Raw genomic sequence first — 20,445 nt, forward strand, 5'->3', positions numbered from 1 at the left:
ACCACCCTGGCCCACTCGCAGCCCCCCCCCCCGGCACCTCGGGTGGTTTTGGTGAGGTGGGGTGTTAAGGCGAAGCGTTGTTGGAGGTAGAGCTGGGGGGGGGCACAGGCACGGTGGGTGGAGCGGCGGGGGGGACGTTGCCCATGCTGCTCCCACTGCCCCCCGTCCCACTGCTGGTGGTGCTGTTGCCACTGGTGCGGCTGCTGCTGCCGTTGCCTTTGCTGTAGGAGGAGGAGGATGAGGAGGAGGAAGGGCCGGGCGTCTGGGCGAACAGCACACCTAGGGGGAGAGCAATGCTGGGCTGGGGGGCACCTGGCGCCCTTCTGTAGGTGAAAAGAGGGTGATGCCACGCTCGGACCGTGGCAAAAGCACTGAGTCGTGCCTTTACCTGTATAGACGATACCGTTGATCTCAACCGACATGCTGATGCTGTTGGTGCCGTTGTTGGCTGTGCTGCTGGAGCTGTCCTGGCGGTTCTCTGCAGGAGAAAGTGAAGGTGATGGACCTTTCTGAGGTCCCCGTGCCCCCGATCCCACCCTGATCCCCACACAGCAGCACCCACCTGGCGAGCGCGTGCCCTGGCTGTTGATGCGGATGCTCATGGGCAGCTGTGCTGTCATGGCCAGCAGGTTCTGCTGCAGAGCACGCTGCATCAGCCGCTGCTGCTCGTCCGTCACCAGCGCCATCTTCTTCTCTGGGGGTTCCCCTGATTCCAGCTTCTCCCGTAGCTGCTCCAGTGCTACGGCCTGGGCTGCTGCTGCCACTTGCACGGCTGCAGCCTGAGCTGCCACCACTGGGTGTCCGGCCAGCGACACCGGCAGCCGGCTGGGCATGGAGATGGGGATGGGAGCATCCTCCTCTGTGGGGCAGAGAGTGGGTCAGCTCCCCAGCTACGCTGCCCCAGACCTCATCACTAGGAGCTGATGGCTGGGGCTCTACCCTATTGGAGCGGGGTAGGGTGATTGCAGCCTTAAACCAACATAGACTGGGGTTAAAGGGACACAGAGCAGCCCTATGGAGAGGACTTGGGGATGCTGGTGGATGAAAAGCTGGACGTGAGCTGGTGGCATGTGCCTGCTGCTTAACATCCAGCATGCAGCCCATGCAGGGGTCAGAGCTGGGTGACCATCACAATCCCAACCCAATGTAACTCAATGCAATGGTCTCCATAAGCCTTGGACCCCCAGGGGAACCCAACTTGCTGGTGCCCTTAGCCCGCAGCAGCTGTTACCTTTCTTGATCTTCTGGACGGGAGCAATGGCACCGCCGTTGGTGGCCGAGGCCAAGCCCAGGGCTGGCACTGGCAGCTTGGGTGAGGAGAGGAGCCCATGGGTGCCACCAGGTGAGTAGGTGAAGAGCGAGCTGCCAAATCCCTGCCGGCGACCCTCCCTCCGGTTGCTATCGATGGCCGCCTGCAGCTCGTTGGGGTTGCTCAGGCCCCGCTTCTCACATTCATAGGGGTACAGGTACTTCATGTACCTATGGAACAGTGCAGTGAGACACAGCACAGTGAGGCCCCATCCCCACCCGGGGTCCCTAAATCACCCCCTCCCCCCCCCCCCGTGCCCCATTGATGCTCACTGGGTGCGGAGCGTGAAGGCCGCGCTGGTGATGGAGGTGGGCAGGTTGAGCCCTTTGGTGATCTCTCGCCACAGCTTCTTGTTGATGACCTCCACCAGGCCGCCCTTCTCTGTCACCAGCATGTAGAGCATGTACAGGTCCAGCACCTGCTTGGCCATGATGGGGATCCGGTTCACAGGGGTCCCTAAAGAGGGCAGAGAGTGGGCTGGGGCTGTGCAGGGAAGTAGAGGCAAAGGGGGGTCCTGCTGCTGCCTCTCCCTCCCCCTAACACCTTACTTCCCTCTGTGTGCACCCCCACTTCATCTTGCTCAGCACCAGTCCGCACATGGAGGAAAAAGAAAGTCGAAAGGGGCCGGCTGTGGTTTGACAGCAGAGGCAGCTGCACTCAGCAACAGCAGATATTTATAACAGCAGCCATGGGGTGAGGGTCGCACTGTGGCCGGGCTGCATGCAAGCAGGGCCCCCCAGTCCCAGCAAGCTGGAGCTGTGGGGGGAGTCATCAGGAATCACACAGACCTGGGCTGGAAGGGGCTCATGGAGCACCCTGTGGGGCAGAGCTGAACTTGGGGGTGCTGGAGGGCTGCTGCAGCCCATGCACACACACATACATGCACACACACACACACACATGCACACACACACACATACATGCACACACACATACACACACACACACACACACATGCACACACACACACACACACACACATGCTTCCCCAAATGCCTCTTTAGGCAGAAAACTGTATGCACTCACACAACAGAGTTTCCAGCACTGGAACCCCCAGCTCCAGCACTGCACTGTGGGTCCTTGCAGTGATTCTCCCCAGCCTGGTGCCGGGAGGTGGCAGCAGCTGACATGGCCACACACAGCACTGCACCGGGCTGTGGATCCATTCCATGAGCAGCACCCGAGCCCTTCTGCCCCCTCCTAAGGCACCCCATAGCAGCGTCCCACCGCACACAGCCCTGCAGCTGCCCCAATGGGAGCAGAGTGCTATCCTGGAGCAGGGCTGAGCTGCACTGCTACAACCAGCATAGGTGCCCACCCGCTGCCCCCATCCCACCCCAGGGCAGGGCTGTGTGCAGGACACCAAGCTTTACACCAGGCCAAAAAGTGCAGCAGGATGAAGCAGTAGTTACAGTTACACCCAGACCTCCCCTGCAGCACGGAGCTATGGGTGCGTACACACACATATACACACAGATATTTGGCATTCTCCTTTTGAATACCACAGGTCAACATTTTCCAGATGCTGACTGTGATCTGGGTGCCCCCATTGGCCCTGAGAGCAGAGCTGGGCTTCGGATTGGGGCTGATCTGGACCCACCATAAGCTGGGGATGGGGCAGCACAGGGGGAGGCTGAGGGCAAAGCCACCCCGAAAGGGGATGGACCTGATGAAATCAACCCCGTGGGGCCAGCAATGGGGCGGGAATCACTGCATTGAGCTCAAGGCACGGATTCCAGCAGAGCAGGTTTGACCCCGGTTTGCAAGGAGGTTAAAAATTAACTACCAGTCTGGCCGGAGCATTAACCTTGGGTTACAATGACATGAGAGAAAATAAAACCCATGGACAGAGAGGGGAGGGTGCAGAAATGGGGGTTGGGAGGGGGGAGAGGGGGGGGGTCTCACCTCGCTTCTGCATGAAGCTGAAGAGGTCATCCAGGAACTCCTTCCTCCGTGGGTCACCATCCAACTCGTAGAGCTGTGCAACAAGAGGAAAACGCTGCTCACACCTCACCAGGCAACCCCATGCCTCCCCAAAGCCTGCCCTAAGGATCCCCCCCCTGAGCCCACATGCAGCAGATGGGGGTCTGTGATCACAATGTGCAGAACAGCAAGGGCGGCTTGTGGCCAGCAGCACTGAGAGCAGGTGCCCAGCCCCCATGAGTCGGCTCCAAGCTGTGCACCAACCCAAAGCCCACCCAAGGGCTGGGGCAGCTCTCAGGGGGCAATCAGAGATCACTATGGGGTGCCACGCAGCAGCCCCAGTTGGGTCCCAAAGTCCCTGCAGCTCAGGGCAGGTACGCTCTGCTCTGCACCGCAGCTGTGGAGCAACTGGGGTAGTGGGAACCGGGGCAAAGCAGGACAGCCCCATTGGGAGCAGTGCCGCCTTCCCTGCCATGACCCATCCTTGTCTCTGTGCCAAGGCTCTGGCAGGCAGCTCCCAGTTGGCAGACAGGAGGACAGCCCCACAGAGGGTGCATCAATGCTCAGAAAAGCCCACTCGGTGGGAACCAGGTGCAAAATGAGAGAAGGCAGCCATGAATGAGGCCGTGCCACAGCCAAGACAAGAGCGAGTGCAGGCGTTTGCAGTGCTCAGGTCCCAGCCCCGAAACCACAGCTCTGCCCCCAGCCTGGCCGGGAGGCTGAGTGGCTGCAATCAGCCCTGGGATCCTCCCAGCACAACAGGGATCCTGGTTATTTTTAGCAATACAACACGCTCTTGGCACAGAGTGGAGCAATGCTTTGGTGTGATCCCTCCTCTGCACCTGCAGTGCCCGAGGGAGCCGGGCTGCAGTGAGCTGTGTGTGGGGTGCATGCTGTAGTGTGAGCTCTTGTGTAACTAACTGCTTCAGCGTGCTCAGGGAGCAGCCAGAGCTCCAGCCCCAAAAAAGGACGGTGGTAAGAATGCTTGGGAGCTTTGGGATGGGGTTACACCGGGATGAGGAACCTGGAGCTGCTTTGCACCCTGCGCCCACTCAGCATCCGCAACTGGGAAATGCTTTTATGAGCCAGGACAGGAAGATCCGTGCACAGACGCTCCTTGGAGCTCTCGTTCCTGCTGGGGCCAGCTTTTGTCTTGGGACCCCACCCTTTGTTTGACAGCCCGACACATTCCTGCCCTGATTTATGGCAGCAGATCTGCAGAGCAAATCACGCCCTCCGCACGCATGCCGTGCTCCGATGCTGCACCGCAGCCCTGTGCCATGAGAGAGGAATGGAGCTGGGGGGGGGACACCATGCAGTGGCCATGTGGGGGTGGATGCTGCACTTCCAGCCCCCCCTCCCAGCCTTCTTTACTCAAGGGCAATCCTGAACAACTGCAGGCTGTGGGGAGGGGGCTATAAATACGAGTGTGTCACGCTGCAGGCACGCACCGTCAGGCTGTGCTAACCGGGTAAGCGATACGGCCACCATCCTGCCGGCATGCCTGGACCTGGAGGCACCGAGCAGGGAGAAGGATGACCCTCCCCAAAACCCCACCCCAGGAGGGTCCCCGTGGGGCCGAATTCCTCCTCAGCCGGCGCCGATCAAAGGGATCAATGGGGCTGAGCCGATAACAGGGAAGGGCTCTACAGGAAAGCCATAAACCTGCAGTTCCCCTGGAAACCTTGCAAAAGCTCGGCCAGCCCTTGAGCAAACAGCCGGGGAGAGGTCAGGAGCCGTCGTTACCGCTGACCCCTTTGCAGCCCCCCCAGGAGCCCTAAGGCAGCACGGGGCAGTGTGTGTGCAGGATGCAGCCGGCGTGGAGTTGGGCAGAGGCTGCTCCAGATCAGCTGAAGGATGCTGGGCCAACGCCAAGCCAGCCTGCCCCGTTTCCTCGAGCGCACAGAAAGCCGCATGCAGACGCACGGAGGAGGAAGGGCTTCCCCGGTGCTGCTGCTGAGTGCCTCAAGCCCATGGATCCATGCATGGGGTGAGCTGGTGCCCCCTGAGCCCTGCTAACAAGAGCTGTGCCCATGGCTGGATCTGAGGGTGCTGGGAACTGGCATGCTGCACTGAGCTCAAGGCACAGCATCACCCCTTGTTTTGCCTTTCCCATGGGGAGCTTGAAGCTGTGTGTGCCTTGGGAGCACTGCAGCTGCTTCCCCATGCTCCAGCATCGAGGAGACCCCCAAGCTTGTGGGGACCCAGAGCCTGTGGGGCTGCAGAGCACAGAGTCCCATTGCCAGCGTGCGCCCTCGGCATCTCAGACAAAGGAGAGGAGGAGGTGGGATGGGGGCGGCCGAGGCTTTCTCAGCACAGAGCCAGCTGATTAAACACAAATCCAGGGAGGGAGAGGGGGAGGCTGGGAAAACATCGCCCTGCTGCTGGGCTCTGCTGGAGCGGGGGAGGAAAAAAGGAAATGCAAAGAAACAAAAGTGCTGGGAAAGGGGCCACAGCGAGTGCCTGGTGCCCATGGAGCAGTGTCCAAACCCAGCACGGCTGTCCCAGAGCAGCAACCAGCATGAGGGTCACATGCAGCCTATTAACCTGCAGGGCTCTAACCATCGATTAGCCATTTATTAAAGCATTCCATTTTTATGAGGGCGGCTCTTAAAGAAAGTTTCCAGAGGTCTCTCTTCAGGCTGCTGGGCTGCATTGGGATGCACCAAATCCATGTTTGGGTCCAGAAACAGCCCAAGAACCCCAGCAAGGCAGTGGTGACTGGAGTCCCATGGGAGCTTTCCACACCACAGGCATCACCCCGGCCAGGTGCCCCCTGAGCTGGGAGGTTCAATCCTATAGGAAACGTTGGCCATCCGCATTTAAGAGGATGAAAGAAAATTAACCATCAGCTGAGGAAAACGTGCATCTGCTCAGCTGCGGGGGATTAGTGATGCAGGGAGGGCTGCCCGGCCGCGTGCGCCCGATCGTTACATGCACCTTTGATCCATGGGTTCCCGACGGGGGAAAGTGCTGACGGGGCTGAGAGCTGGCGATCCCGTGCCAAAGTCCTGCAATGGGGCGGGTGCTGCCGGCCTGTGCTCACCCAAACACTGAGGTGAAGCCATGTGGGATGCTCAGCACTGTCTGTGAGCAGCCCTGGCCACGCTGCCTTGAGTCCGAGTGCTTCCAGCCTAACACTGTGAGGGCTGGGGGGCACCATGGAAGCATAGAATCACAGAGTCATTAAGGAAAAGAGCTCTACCATCATCTAATCCGACCATTCCTTGGCCCCTCGCAGGATTTCCTTGCATTGAAAGCATCTCGTTTTGCTTCGGACACCTCTGACCCACAGGCACCCATCCCCTCTTCACGGCTCACACAGAGATGGGAGCTAAAATAAACCACGAGGAACTGAAACTCATTTCAGCAACGTGTGAAACCGTGAGCCGGCTGGACCGAGAGCAGCAGGTGCTGCAGTGCAATGTGTGCCAACCCGGCACGATGGCAACAGGAAACACAGCCCGGCCACTCTGAGCTGACAGATTTACATCTCGTCATTAAGGGAGGTGGAAATGGCTTTAATCTGTCACACAGCTGCCCCCACAATATCCTCTTAGAGCGGAGCCACCCCCAGGACACCGGGGATGAAGGTGCCCACACACTTCAGCTCCTTCAGCCCACGAATGGTGTCATGGTCACCATCATAATGTTCCGGGCGCATCATGGTGCTGTTGTGGCTGTTTCCTGGGCAGGAGAAGTGCTGAGCTTCATCCTGCGGGATCCAGGCATGGTGTGGATGGCCAGATTAACCCTTCAAACCAGATTACATGAAAATCCTGACCCGTTGGCTTCCAAAGGACTCATGGAAAGCAGCCTCTTGGCAATGCCAGGAATGCCGGAGAGCGGCAGCGGGAAGTGCTGGGCTCTGCCAAGATAACAAACGCATTGGGAGGCCTCCCTGTGAGCACCCATGGCAATTAAAGCCAGGAGGTGGCTGTTAACGAGGCTGCTGGTAATGAGGCTCCTGCAGTGCGGCCCCTGCGGGACCTGTGCCGATCTCACCGGGCTCACTGTGCCCTGAACTGCAAACTCCACAGCGCTGCGGTTCTGGGTTTCCAAGCCCCAGGGAATCATTTTCCATGGCCTTTTCTTCCCCCCCCCCCCACCACCAGGACAGTTCCACACTCACTGCTTTCCTCCTTTCTCTTCCCAGCCCGTTGTGACCTGCATGTTGGTGGGGAAAACCCTCCCCCCAGGTGCCCTGAAATCCCCACCAGCAACAAGCCGAGCGCTATGGGGAATAAAGCAGTCAGGTTAGGGAGAAACAAAAACAACAAGCCATACAAATAAAGCACGATGCAGGAGCTTTCTGGGAGCAGAGGGAAACCCAGCGGCCAGCAGAGCTGAGCACGTTGTGAATGTGTTTCAACATGGCTGGTGTGAGCGAGGGCTTTGCTCTGCCCTTCTCCTTCCCTGCTGACAGCAGAGGGGCAAAGCAGGGAGCAACCAGGTGGTGCTGCATGGGGAGTATACACTTTCCCTGCAGCTCTTAACTAGGCTGCACGTGAGGACCCCCACCCGCCCTTTGGCATCCCCCAGTGCCCCCCAGTGCTGCCCCCATCCCACTGCAAAGCACTGGCCCTGTGCTTCTCATATGGCTGCCTGGTTTCGGGACACAGAGCTGGTTTGGGGGGTGGGGAGGTGGAATTCTTTAGAAAAAGAAAGTCATTAGTAAAAACTAAAGTTCTGGTGGTGAGCCCTGAAATAAAGTGTTTCGGATGACGCTGCTCCAACACGGTTTCCCGTAAAGCTGTGCTGCTGCTTTGGTGCACCTGGGACCCCACAGTGCAGTTTGCACATCTCGGGGTCCACAGGCATGATATAGGCATACCCAGGGGGACAACAGCGTGACCCTCCCAGCCCCATGGGTGTTCAGCTGCCAGGGGGACTGCGGAAGGGGCTGCTGCCCGCCCAGCAGCTGTGCTGGGGTATCAGGTTCGTATCGGCTGACCGCGTGATGAGCACGGCTGGCTCCTTTCCACCCATCCCTTGAGCAGCAGGAAGGGTGAACATCCCCGATCCTGTGGGCAGATAAAGCGCTCAGCTTAGGGACGGGGTCACTTCCCACCACGGGGCTGTCCCCATCCCTGCTCTATGCAGGGATCCCAAAGGGATGCGGCGTGCTTGGGCTCAACCCCCTCCCCCAAAAGCAGGGTCCAGCAGAGCCTGGAAGCAGCATAGAGGCAAAGCTGCTCATGGGTGGGGGTCTGCACAGGGCTGGGGCAGCCTCACCGGAGGCACTGCAGGCAGCCGTGCTGCAGGAGCCTGCTGACTGGCCTGGCTGGATTCCTGCTGCCTGAGCTCAGTGCTTGGGGCGCATGGGGGGGGGGGCAAGGGCACTCCCCATCCCTGGGGCAGCCCAGAGAGGGCCCCTTTCCGGAGGGGGAGCCTGGGTACGTTTGCTGGGAGAGGTTTACAGGGTCATCAGTGCTGTGTTTCCCGTTGGCTCTATTGTTCCCTCTGGTTCCCAGCATTGTCCCCTTCACTGATCGGCCACCTCCCGGAGTGGGGGCATGGGGCTGACACGCAGGTGCCTGTCCTGCCATACCCTTGGGCTGGGGGCAGCAGCACCCATAAGGTGGCAGATCCCAGAGGCACCCTTGGCTGTGTCATGGCTCTCATCCCACGTGCGTAATCCTGCTCCTGATCTCTCAGAAGGGCTGCAAACCCCTCCTGATGCCACCAGCAGTAAAATCCCCCAGTGCTGCTACAACCACATCCCCTCTGCGGTGCCTCGAGGCATCCAACCCAAGCCCAGCTACTGCTGCATGCTGAAGCCCTCCTACAGTGACAAACCAAAGCCATCCCCATAGGACACGGGGCAGGGGACAGGGATGAACAGGAGCCCATCACACCATCTCCAACTCAGCCGTCCAGCATATCCTGCCCTCCCTAACCTGATCTCCTGCTGGGCTGGGGGTCTCAACCCCTTTCCGTGCTGCTCCTGCACTGCTGTCCCTGCCACAGGGCACTGCATGGGGACACATCCCATCACCGCCAGCTGGAGGACGCGGGCCGGTGTCAGCGCCAACAATGCGGGTGTCACCAGGACGCAGAGGGAGACACTGAAAGAGCGAATTAGTCGCCGTTTAACCTCCCTGACCCCCCATTGTCTGCCCCGTGTCAGCCACCCGCCCCACATATAGAGGGGCTGATCCTGCCCCCCTTCTATGCCAAGCACCACGAAGTCACCGGGGCTGGAGGTGGCGGAAAAGGCGCCCAGCACCCGTCTGAGATGGGAACGGCTCAGCCGGTTCTGTCGGCTTAAGCAGCAGGGAGGGGAGAAACAGAAGGAACAGCCCAGATCCCTGCCTGCACTGCATGGCTCTCCCCAAGGGTCTGAGCCACCCCAGGCCTGGAGCATCACGCTGTGCCATGCAGGGACCGCTGGCCGAGGGCTCGGTGCCACTCAGTGCCACTCGGTGCCACTGTGGTTTCAGCATAGCAGGGTTCAGACCCAGTTCCAGCACCGTGGGGACAGTTGGGTGGTTGCTTGTTTCCCTCTTATTTTTTTGCAAAGGAGGAAGTGAATTCTGCTGCAACTGCATTTTTAAACGACTATTTTGGACTGGTGGTGGCAGCTCGCGGGGCTCCTGCTCCAATTAAAGCACAGAGGGTTCACGGCTGGAATGCAAACGGCACAGTGCAGTGTGGGATGCTGAGAGGTCACCACGGAGCCCCTCTCCACCCCATACCAGAGCAACCCGGCTGCTACAGCCACCCCACAACATAGGGCAGCCCTGGCAGCACGTTGCTTAGGGGCAGTTTCTCTCTTTCCAGCCAAAAGCTGCCGCCCAGGAGAGGTCATTTGGAAGTCAGCACCCACCAGCAGCTCCCACAGCCCTTAGCCACGTATGTGTTTGTGCATGCCCTTGACACATGCTCTCTATCACACCTGACCCTGTGCAAATATTAATTCAGTGCCGTCAGTAAGTATTGAGAAAGCGTGTCCAAGGCAGCAACACCCCTGCACCGCGAGTGCGTGGCTTTGTGGGGGAACCCACCCCAGAGATGAGACCGTATAGGGGGGGCACTGCTGGCTGCATGCACATGCATGGCTGTGCAGGCATGGTGCATGGGCAAGGGTGCATGGGCAGAGCACCTGCACGGGCAGAGGTGAGAAGGGGCAGAAGCTCGGCTGAATTAGCCGTTGTAGGCAAGCTGGGGTTTAAATTCCACCATATGTAAATGATCGTCTTAGAAAGGAGATCATTGTAAGCCAAAGCAGATGAGTCACCCAGGGTTTCCACTCTCAGCCCCAGCAGGGCTGGGGATTTGTGTAATTGCAAATCTGTTCCTGAAATGCGAGGCGGCCTCGTGCCTCTCCGTGTCCTGGCAGGCGCTGCACAACGGGCTGCCCATGGGGGAGGAGAGGGGGGTCTGGTCTTGGTCACTATGTGCCACCCCCAGCCCTTTAGGGGAGGCTCAGTGGCTGTGGATGGCCCTGCCAGCAGCCAGCTGTGGGTGTCAGCCCCACGAACCATCGCTGCCGATCTGCTGAGGTGCACATCAGAACCGTTTCCATGAGCAGCAATGCACTGCTGATGGCTGGGATGCTCAGATGGGAAGCGAGGCAGGAGGCCAAACCTCCCGTCTCTGTCCCCATAGCATCCTGCAGAGCACAGGTACCAGCAGGGCCCCCCCTCCACCCTGGGGAGCAGAGTCCCTGCCCAGGAGCAGCCACGACAAAGGCAGGATTATCATCAGCTCCACTTTACAGACAAGAGACCCAGGCGTGGAGAGATTAAGGGACTTATACTGAGGGTCACAGAGGGGGTCAGGGGCTGCGCCCACGGCTCCCGGCACGGCGGCCATGCAGGCAGGTGCCTTATCAGGGCTGAGCACACGGGGAGCGGCCGCCCCCCACCCAAGGGCCCCCCACCCCATGATTGCAGCACGTCCGGCCGCCCCCAGCAGCCCAGCATTTCTGCTGTGGTTTCAGCCAGAAATAGGGTGATGGAGCAACGCTGCACCCTTGCCCAACTGCTCTCCTCCCGGCGAGGCTGTTTGCTTTGCTGACAAAAGGGTTTGTGCTCTATTCTTTGCAACATTTCTCCTTTTTCTCTCTCTCTCTCTTTTAAATAAGCCCTTATTCCTGTTGGTTCAGCTGTGCAGGAGCCGTGGGGCTGCTGCCTCCTCTGCAGCACTGTGAATCAGCCCTGGGGCTACAAAGGAGGATGGGAGGCTGTTGGATCAGGCAACAGTTTGGGACCCCAAGAGCCAAGACACAGAGTGTGATAATCAGCAGCAGGGCTCTCCCTGCTCCGTCCTCTCCTCCCACCCCTGCTTTTAACATTGGGTCTCTCTGGCACAGCACCAACCGGGCATCCCAGTGTGATCCAGGGAGCAACGTGCCTGGGTCGAAGGTGGCACCTCCAGGGCAATGACCTGTCGGCTGAGATGCCTGAGCCAGGGCTGCCAGGAGGCACTTTGTGGCTAAGCTGAGGAGAAGTCCCTGACCCCCGGCTGGGATTGGGGGGATTACAGCTGCGGGAAGGCTCCCGGAGCACCCTGAGCTGATTACCATGCTGGATCCCTCACCAGGAACACCCTTCAGTGGGTGGCAAGGAGCAGGATGGGGGACAGAGAGGAGCTGGGGGGGGGGGTCCTTCAACCTCTCCCCCCCTCCCCTGACAGTGGATTTGCAGCTTTGCACTTTAGAGCAAACAAAACCCTACAAAGGAGCAAACCCGGTGTCTTTGGAAGCGACTCATTCCCACTCATTCCTGCTAACCCCCCCCTTCTGCCATACCCCCCCAACCCCCCCCCCATTTCCTCCTCAGCCCTGTTATCTGCCCGCCAGGCGCTGCAATCGCTGTCCTCCGGGTGCAGGAGTGCCTGGGGTTGGGGCCTCACCATATCTGCCCAACTCCCCCCCTACCACCACCACCACCACAGGGTATGTGTGGGAGGGCCTGGTGGGGGGGACCCCCCGAGGAAGAGGCCCCCTTTGCCTCCCTGGGGGCAGCTCATCCGCTCGGCTCGCTAACGCAATAAAGCTCCAATCGATATCCTCAAAGAAAGTAAATGGACTCTTCCACTGTTGTTAAGAGAGGCATATCCCCCTCAAGGGGGGGAAATCTGCCCCCCTCAACCCCATCGTGGTGACCCCCACCAAGCAGAGGTTGTGCTGCTGTGGGGCTCACTTATGGGGAGCACCCAGCACCCATCAGGAGCAGCGGTTGGCACTTTGCTGTGCTGTGGAGCTGATGGAAATCCGCAGCTGGGGTTTCTTTGCCACTCTCACACCCTCCCAACGCAGCCCCTGGTGCACTACAGCTGCTGGCACTGCTTGGGCAAGTTGGGATGCACGGAGCAACCAAAGAAGCAGCAGCATAAGGAACAACACAAACGGCCACGGGAGGGGATTGCTGTGCTCCCCATAGAAGCCATGAACACCCCAGGGGCTGCACAACCAACTGCACACCCCCTCCCCATCCCCAAGAGCCATCAGCGGGGGCCGATCCGGAACAAAAGCAGAGTTGGAGCCCAGCGTGCTGCACAGCACCGGCTGCATTCAAAGGGCGCCTTTGAGCGAGAAATCACCATTTCCTCTGCCTCCTCGGCCCCCTCTTGCATTTCCCCCTTTTCAGTTTTAATTGCTGCCTGAGTCATGTGAACAGCATGAAACCATTGAAGGCACCTGCCCCGGGGGCTGCGGCCCCAGCGCCATGCAGGCGGATGGACAGACAGACCTGATGGACAGACCGTAAGGCTCAGCTACTGCATGAGGTTGCAGGGTGAATCCCACCCAGGAGCCAGCACCGGTTGTGTTGCAACCACCCAGTTCTGTGGGCTGAACCCCCCCCCGATCCAACACCACAGTCTACCCCAGTGTGTTTTTCCCTCTTCAGCCCCATCCATGGAGATGGGGAGTGGGCTGGATGCTGTACCAGCCCCGTGCTGGGGTTACCGAGTTGCTTTCAGTTTGTTTGTATTCTAACCGTTGCACTTTGAAACCCCGTATCTCGGGCAGGCTCTGCTCAGCAGCAGATAAGGATTGAGGTTTTCGTCTTACCAGTGAGTTTGAGGCATCCCAATTTGGAACGCTTCAGAAACCTCCCGTCTCCTCTAAAAGCACCAGCAGCTCGCCACAAGCCAACCTCCCCCCAACTCCGTGGGCTCTTTCAAGCAGGAATAGAAGTACAGGGCTCCAGCACCTGCCTGCACCACTGAGCCTCATGTTATGGCACTGAGCTCCTACCAACTGTGACAGCAGGCAAAGAGAGGCAAAGTGACCCTGAGTGCGTGCAGGGCACAATCAGCTCATCCTCCCAACCCCATCCCTGCTGTTAGCTCTGAGATGTGATACGTGCACACCTCTGTGACTGGGCAGCCCTGCAGGGTGATGGGGTGCACACACCTGGCTTGCTGCTGAATCAGAGCCGTGCGCCTGCCCACGCTGCACAGCCAGCAGCTGGCTTTCACATTCAGCACAGGAAACTCCAAAAGGGGCAGGGACAGGAAACTCCAATGGCGTGGGCTGTGAGAGCACCCCCGGTTCAGGCTCCTGGTATTAATGGGGTGCAAGTCATATCCTAACCCGAAACAGAAAGGTCAGGAGAGGGGTTCTCCCGGGGCATTGCACTGCACGCTGGGGCCCTTTGCTGAGGTTCTTCCAGCTCCGTGCTCCCCAGGGCAGCATTACGCAGCACTTTGTTGTTTGCAGGCACTGAGCTGGCCGTGCTCAGCAATTGACCCAAGAACAGCCCAGCATGGGCACGGCCAGAGCCTGCGGTGTCACTGGGCATGGGGAGGGTCCCCAGGGGTCCAGGACTGTCCTATCCCAGTTGCCCATGTTAGGCTGAGAGCTCCAAGCTCGATGCTGAGAGCTCAGATGTGGTGACATTGCCCGACCGATGCCAGCCCTGATCTCGGCATCCCACTTGGGGTGAGATGAAAGGCAACCAGCACAAACCTCTTCCTGCCCCACAGGGCACAGGGGATCAGCCCCACACTGCAGGCTTTTATAGGAAGGAAGGAAGAGGGAGGGAGGTGAAATGAAGAGTGAGGGCCACACGTTGCTCTCTGTTACTGGGGAGGGATGCGCACAGTGGGTTGGGGTCACTTTGTGCTCTCCTTGAGTTGAGCCCTGCGCTGGATAAAGGACCCAAAGAACCACACGGGTCCCAGGAATGGGGGTTCCCAAATGCATTCCGATTGCCTCCATCCATGCCCTGCCCCAGGCACTGGTTGCTGCGGGTCTCATCATCCTGCAAAGGGGATTTTCCTCTGCAGGAAAAGACACATTCCTGACCCAGCCCGGCACAAGCACAGCAGCAAGCTTATACCCTGCAGGAGCAAAGGGTTTTAGCACTACCCTGGCACCGGCAACAAGCTGAGCCCCCAGCCTGCACCCCCCAGCCACAGCCTGCTCCCCACTGAGGAGCCCCCAGCCGCCCCCAGCCCCGCAGGCTCCTTTGTTCTGCTGCTGCTCGGGCAGCGCCCGGGTCATCAGGAGCTGACCTCTGCCTCGCAGTGGCCGTCCCCAGGGATGGGGAGGTGCCACACATTGGCTTCCCGACCCCGTGTGCTTCCCTTTCACCCCATTACACCACAGCTTCCAGTGGGCCGATTTGCAGGAATCTGCCCCAAATGAGTCAATAAACAGCCCCTGGCAGAGAGGAGAGCAGAGCCCCCCAGGCAACACAGGAGGGAGGGAATGGGTGCAGGGGGCTGCCGGAGCTGCGTCCCAGCAGAGCTTGCTTGCAAGGAGCTCGGCTGCAAAATAAAGAGGAACCCAGAAATAGCACGCCTTCCTCGAGATGCACATCCCCATCATAGCGACACCATCGCTGCACGGCCGCGCTCACAGCAGGCGAGCAAATAAAAGAACCCCCCCTCAGCACCCAGGGATTGTTCCCCAGCAGCAGAATCCCCCTCCATTCAATCCCTGGGCTGCAGCGCTGTGTTTGCAGTCGGGTCATCCCGCACTGCACCTCAATTCTGGCTTAAGGCAGAGTGAGTGCAGCCCCCCTCACCCCACGGAGCTGAGCGCATCCTGCCTTGCTTCTGTGTTTACATTCCTGCTGCTCCTTCCCAGCCCGTCAGCTGGACCGGGGCAAGCTGGGAGGCACGCGTTGGAGGGCGGCCAGGAGGAGCTCCCGGGCGGGCGCTGCAATGCACGCAGCCCCTGGCCTCAATCCAGAGGCTGGGATCCAAGCTGACGTGCCGGGGGAAGCCTCTCCCCGAGAGGGAGCTTTGCTTCCTTGCCTCCACCCACGGGAGGCATCAAGCACCTTCCTACAGCTCTGGGTGCTTCCAGCACAACCCAGTGTCCAAATGGTGCCGGGAAGGATGGAAGCATGGACCTTCCGTACCCAGCTGGGGTGGGAGAGGTGGGACTGAGCCCCACGTTGTGCTGCTGGGTATCGACGGCTGGGAGCTCCCAGGGCTGGGATACGCTCATACGGTGACAAACAGGAAGATCACAGTCGCGGTATCTGAAAGCTCTTTTCACAGATAAAAAGATTACGTCCCCCACTCTCTAATTACAGGAAGTACAAAAGAGAGAAACCACAAGAAGAAAGACGATGCAGCGCCAGGAGGTGAGGATATGTACGCACTCGAGACAGCACAGGAAAAGTTCAGTGTGTTCATCAAACCCACACGGACGTATGGTAGGGTTACCGAGGAGCACCAAAGGCACCAGGGCTGCTGTGAAGCACACAGGGAAGGGGCAGCAGGGGCTGAGTGCTGCCCTCGGTGCGTGCCGTGCTGGGGATGGTGGGCATAGGGATGGCAGCAGTGCAGGGAGCTCAGCCACGTGCTGTGCCCAATGGTACCAAGTGGCCTCTTCTCTACCAAAGCTCACCAGGAGCTGAGCACAGGCACTGTGGGACGCACACAGCTCCTGTCCTGCTGCAGGGCAGCCCCCAGACCCAACAGCACAGCTCGCCCAGGAGGTGAGTGCAGCCCAGGGCGTTCCCCTCCGTGCCACAGCATGCTGCAAAAGCCTGGCTCTATGCTGTTAGGGAGGCTGGGAGTTGTGCAACAGCCTCCAGCCCCGAGCGGCCGTTTTCCACCCACAGCACAGAGGCAGTGGGATGGCACAGAGCTGCCCTTGCTCCAGCAGCAGCCCCCAGCCCCTCTCCCCAAGCTGAGCGAGGGGCAGCGGTCACCACACCCCTCCCAAAACACCGCACTCTCCATCTGGGTCCCATCTGCTGCTGTTTGCTCTCACTCCCCCCCCCTCCCCTCCCCCCAACCCTAAACTCAGATGTACTTAAACACACACATCAAAGGGCCGGGGCAGCCCCCGGGGAGCCCCGCTTTACACGCGTTTCCTTCTATTAGCCCCGAGCTCAGGTTTGTGCAGCCCATGGCCGGGCACGTGGAAGGGAGTCCAGAGCTTGGGGGGGGGGGCTGCAGCCTCTGCTGGCACAGAGCCCACCAAAACAGCCCCAGGATTGTGAAGAAGAGCAAACCTAAGAACTAATTCACATTTGCAAATCCAGAGTGACATTTCCCTCCCCCACACACACACACCATCTCCATTCCCAACAACGAGCCAAAGGACTCAAAAACCCCCATAGGAACCTGGCCGTTTCCTTAGCCGCACCAAAACCCAGCTCTCAACCCAAGGATCCAGCCCTCCAACCCCCACGTCCCCTCAGCTCCTACCTGCTTGAACTGCTCCTCGTAGGTCCAGTCTCCGTGGTCGGGTGCAGGCTGTGGGAGCTGTGAGTGGCCCTGGGGGCCCAGTCCAGCTGGGAGCCTCTCCTGTGCACCCTGCAGCCGCTGTGCTTCACCCCTGCAGTGCTGCGGTGCCGGAGGCTTTCGGAGCAGCAGGGACCCCGTGCCCGTCCGCGCTGCCTCTGCTGAGCCCAGCCCCTCCTCGCCCATGTCTTCCTCCTCCTCGTAGTCTTCCTCTTCTTCTTCCTCCTCCTCCTCCTCTTCTTCTTCTTCCTCCTCCTCTTCCTCCTCGCCCAGGTCCTCTTCAAATTCTTCTTCATCCCATTTGCCCTTCCTAGAGAAGGGAAAAAGAGGGGGAGATGTGTGATTAGCACCCTTAAGCTGCACAGCGCTCCTGCAACGTCAGACCCACGGGCAGGAGATGGGAAGACATTTCCACGAGCATTCCCTACTTCCAAAAGCCTTTCCCAGACCCTCAGCAGCATCTGGATGAGGTTCTCTGGGCTTCCAGCCATCCCTGTGGGCTGCCCCTCATCTTGGGAGCCTGTGATCTGCCCAGGGATCTGCAGCCGGGCAGAGGCACCACCGATGGCTTTGCATCATTCAGAGCCAGGCTGGCATCCCATATCACAGCCCCACGTGGCTCACAGCGAGAGCTAGTGCCCAACCAGTGCCAGGAACCAGCACCAGGATGCAGATGGCTCCACATGGGTCTGGGAAGGGTGAAAACAGCTGATTCCAGTGTCTGCTCACAGAGCAGCAGCTCTGGCCGAGCCCAGGCACCATGTATGACCTCCAGGGGAAGGCCCAGTGCTGCAGGCTCTGGCCCCACTCCTCCTCCCTGAGCCCCCATGTGCTGCCATGTACTTACAGCTCCTCCTCCTCCTCGGAGCCCATCTCCTGCTGGTAGCCGCCACCATCCTCTTCCTCTTCCTCCTCCTCACCGCGCTCCTCCTCCTCCTGGCTCTCCTCCGACAGCCCTGGGCTGGATGAGTGGCTGAGGCCGGCGGCTGCGGCCCTCATGGCAGCCAGGGCGGCCATCTGTGCCCTCTGGATGTGTGCGCTCTCAGGCTCCGTGCCTTCCTCCAAAGGGGCTGGGGCCAAATCAGAGCCTCGTCCCCGGGCAGGGGTCTGTCCTGTGGCCGGCGAGGGCTGCGCCGGGGGGGGTGTGGAGCGTTGCTGCTGCTGCTGCTCCTGCTGCCGTGCTTCCAGAGCCTGCTGCAGCCGGGCACGCTGCTGTCGCTGCAGGTTCTCCATCACTGCCTGCAGCTTCATGGCTCTGCCGGCGGGCGGCAGGGCCCCGCTGGGGTGAGGGGGGATGCCCTGGGGGCGCGGGGGGCAGCGCCCGGCAGGGTGTCGCGCTCCAGCAGGGCGGGAGGCCAAGGCGAGGGTGATGGGGCAGGCAGCCCTGTAAGGGGGCTGCCGGGCCCCCAGGAGGGCGGCAGAGGCACTGGGGGGCTCCGCGAGGCCGTGGGGGGCACGAGGTGGGTCAAGAGGGGACGATGCAGCCCCCCGGCCCACCCCAGGCTTTGTTTTGCCACAGGGCTCCTGTTGGGGATGTGGGCTGGGGGACTCTCAGCCACTGTCAGCAGGTTGGAGGGGTTAGCAGGCGGCCGCCAGGCGCATGGCTCCGTCCTCACTGCCAGGCACTTCCAGGGGCTGCCTTCAGCCCAGGGGCTGCCTTCAGCCCTTGGCCCCCCCCCGTTTGGCTGCAGTGTCCTCAGTCCTCAGGCAGCTGAGCCTTGGCCAGGCGTGGGCGCAAACCTGCACAGGGTGAAGTGAAAGAAGAGGGTTAGGAGACAGGCGAGCAGGAAGGAGTTAAAGACAGCCCGTGAGCCTCATTAATCTCGAGCTAATGAGATAGGGAGGCTGGGCCCTGCTGCTGCAGGGGGAAGGGGCCTGCATCCCGATAGCCCAGCCGGGCCTCCAGGCAGCTCGGATAGCAGCAGCACAGATAACAGACCCTGCTGGGGCCACACAGGGATCATCACCGCCTGCCTCTTGCTGCTGGGACCAAGCAGGACACTCAGGGACACACACAGGGAGCAGAACCCCCATCCTCAGGGCAGACACTGCTCCCCACAGTCGCAGATGCCACATGTGAGCAGCACCCATAGCCGGCACCCCAAATATGGTCCCAAAACACAGAGTCCTGTAGGGGTCCCATGCATGTTGTGCTGCAGAGCAGGGCAGCCCTTCCCCAGGAAAGCCACCCACAAGGTCACTCGTCCCACAGCTAATCCCCGTCCAGAAACACGCAGGTGTCTGACCTGCCACCATCCGACAGCAAAGGGGGAAGGGGGGGAGGGGGGTCAGCTCAGCCAGCAGCACACCGGGAGCCCCCTCCCCTCATCTAACTGCATTGCTGCGGGTTCATTCGGGAAAGGGGAAATCGCCTCGAGCCCACGAGGGTTGGCAACCAGATCTCATCCACTTCCCTGCTATGGCTCATAGTGGGGAACGCCTACACAGCCCGGAGGGTGGAGGGGTAACCAGCTGCCATAGGGGTAACCAGCTGCCCCCCACTATTCCTACTGGAGACATTTGGGGCCAATTTATGCTGCAGCCACAGAGATGGAGGGTTGTGGGGTAACCATGTGAGCTCCCACAGCCCACAGACCCCCGTGTTGGGAGTCCTGCTGACCCCCAGCCCCTTTGTCTGGCCCCGTTCCGTGCCTGCAGCCCCGCGGGGGGAGTGAGGACGGAGTCGGAACCGAACGCTCGCAGGTCGCGCACAGAGATGAGGACGGATCCCGGCCGTGGGGGTGGGCAGGGCGAGCCCACGGGGACACGGCGGAGGGTGAAGGGGGGGGGAAGAGGGGGCGGGCACGGCCGAAGGGGGGGGGGGGGGGGTCGCGGTCCGGGGCACGTGGCAGCAGCCGGGAAGGAGGCACGGCGAGGGGGGGAACGGGGAGCATAGAAAGGGGTCGGGGCCGCTCTGTGAGCTCTGCCCGGCCGCAGCAGATCACGGTGCGTGGATCAGCGCGGTGCCCACCGGCCCCAACGGCACCAACGGGGTCCGGTAACCGACCGTGGGAGGGGGGCAGCCGGCGGCTGGAGGGGGAAGCCCCAGGGCTGAGCTGCATTGCGGCCGTTACCGGACACGGAAAGCCGGGGTTGGGGAGGAGGGAGGGGGGGTAAAGGGAGGACCCCGCGGTCCGCCGGTAACGAGCCGCGGGAGAAGCGCGTCCGAGTTGGCGATAGCGGGGCAGCGCAGCGCGTCCCACCGCGAGGAGACGAACCCTAATCGGCGCTCGGCGGCCCCGGTGCGCTCCTTCTTACCCGGTGGAGGCCGCACGCCGCGAAGCCACATAGCAGCCACGGCCGGCCGGGTCGGGCTGCAGCGGGGCCGGCCGGGGCTGCGCTCGGTGCCCGCACGGCGGCTGCTCTCCGGGCAGGGGGGCCCGGCGCTGCCCCGCCCCTTTCTGCTATTGGTCCGCAGCTCCCGCCACGCCTCGTTCGGCCCCGCCTCGCGTTCTTATTGGTTGTCTCCTGTCTCTTCGCCCCGCCCCGCTTTTTGATTGGAGCACAGCGGGCGCCGCATGCAAATATCGCGGCGCGGAGGCGCGCGGCCG

The 20,445-nt window shown here is 60.8% G+C and overlaps 1 protein-coding gene across 3 annotated transcripts; it reads right to left on the minus strand.

The window, feature by feature from the left end:
* Positions 1 to 20,275, minus strand: ARID3A (AT-rich interaction domain 3A). Of its 3 annotated transcripts, XM_072357537.1 has the most exons (9): positions 20,153 to 20,275; positions 17,742 to 18,634; positions 16,859 to 17,204; positions 3,215 to 3,287; positions 1,582 to 1,765; positions 1,232 to 1,479; positions 563 to 859; positions 389 to 478; positions 1 to 279 (listed from the first exon to the last, which is right to left on the minus strand). In XM_072357537.1, exons 2-9 carry the CDS (start codon positions 18,143 to 18,145, stop codon positions 65 to 67), a joined length of 1,857 nt encoding a protein of 618 aa, XP_072213638.1. In that variant the 5' UTR covers positions 18,146 to 18,634; positions 20,153 to 20,275; the 3' UTR covers positions 1 to 64. The 3 variants fall into 3 exon arrangements, with proteins under 3 accessions (XP_072213638.1, XP_072213639.1, XP_072213637.1); XM_072357538.1 differs by lacking the exon at positions 563 to 859; XM_072357536.1 differs by having other exon boundaries at positions 389 to 859.
* Between the last annotated feature and the right edge of the window lie 170 nt (positions 20,276 to 20,445).

The sequence above is a fragment of the Excalfactoria chinensis genome, chromosome 26 (assembly GCF_039878825.1).
Source record: "Excalfactoria chinensis isolate bCotChi1 chromosome 26, bCotChi1.hap2, whole genome shotgun sequence".
In the NCBI taxonomy this organism is placed as follows: domain Eukaryota; kingdom Metazoa; phylum Chordata; class Aves; order Galliformes; family Phasianidae; genus Excalfactoria; species Excalfactoria chinensis.

Bases quoted from the DNA above. Each gene is read 5' to 3' on its own strand.
- ARID3A (XM_072357536.1), bottom strand. From the start codon at position 18,145: ATGAAGCTGCAGGCAGTGATGGAGAACCTGCAGCGACAGCAGCGTGCC. The intron at 17,205-17,741 runs GTAAGTACATGG...TCCCTTCTCTAG, and splicing joins TCCGAGGAGGAGGAGGAGCT to GAAGGGCAAATGGGATGAAG. The intron at 860-1,231 runs GTAACAGCTGCT...TCTGCCCCACAG, and splicing joins CGTCCAGAAGATCAAGAAAG to AGGAGGATGCTCCCATCCCC.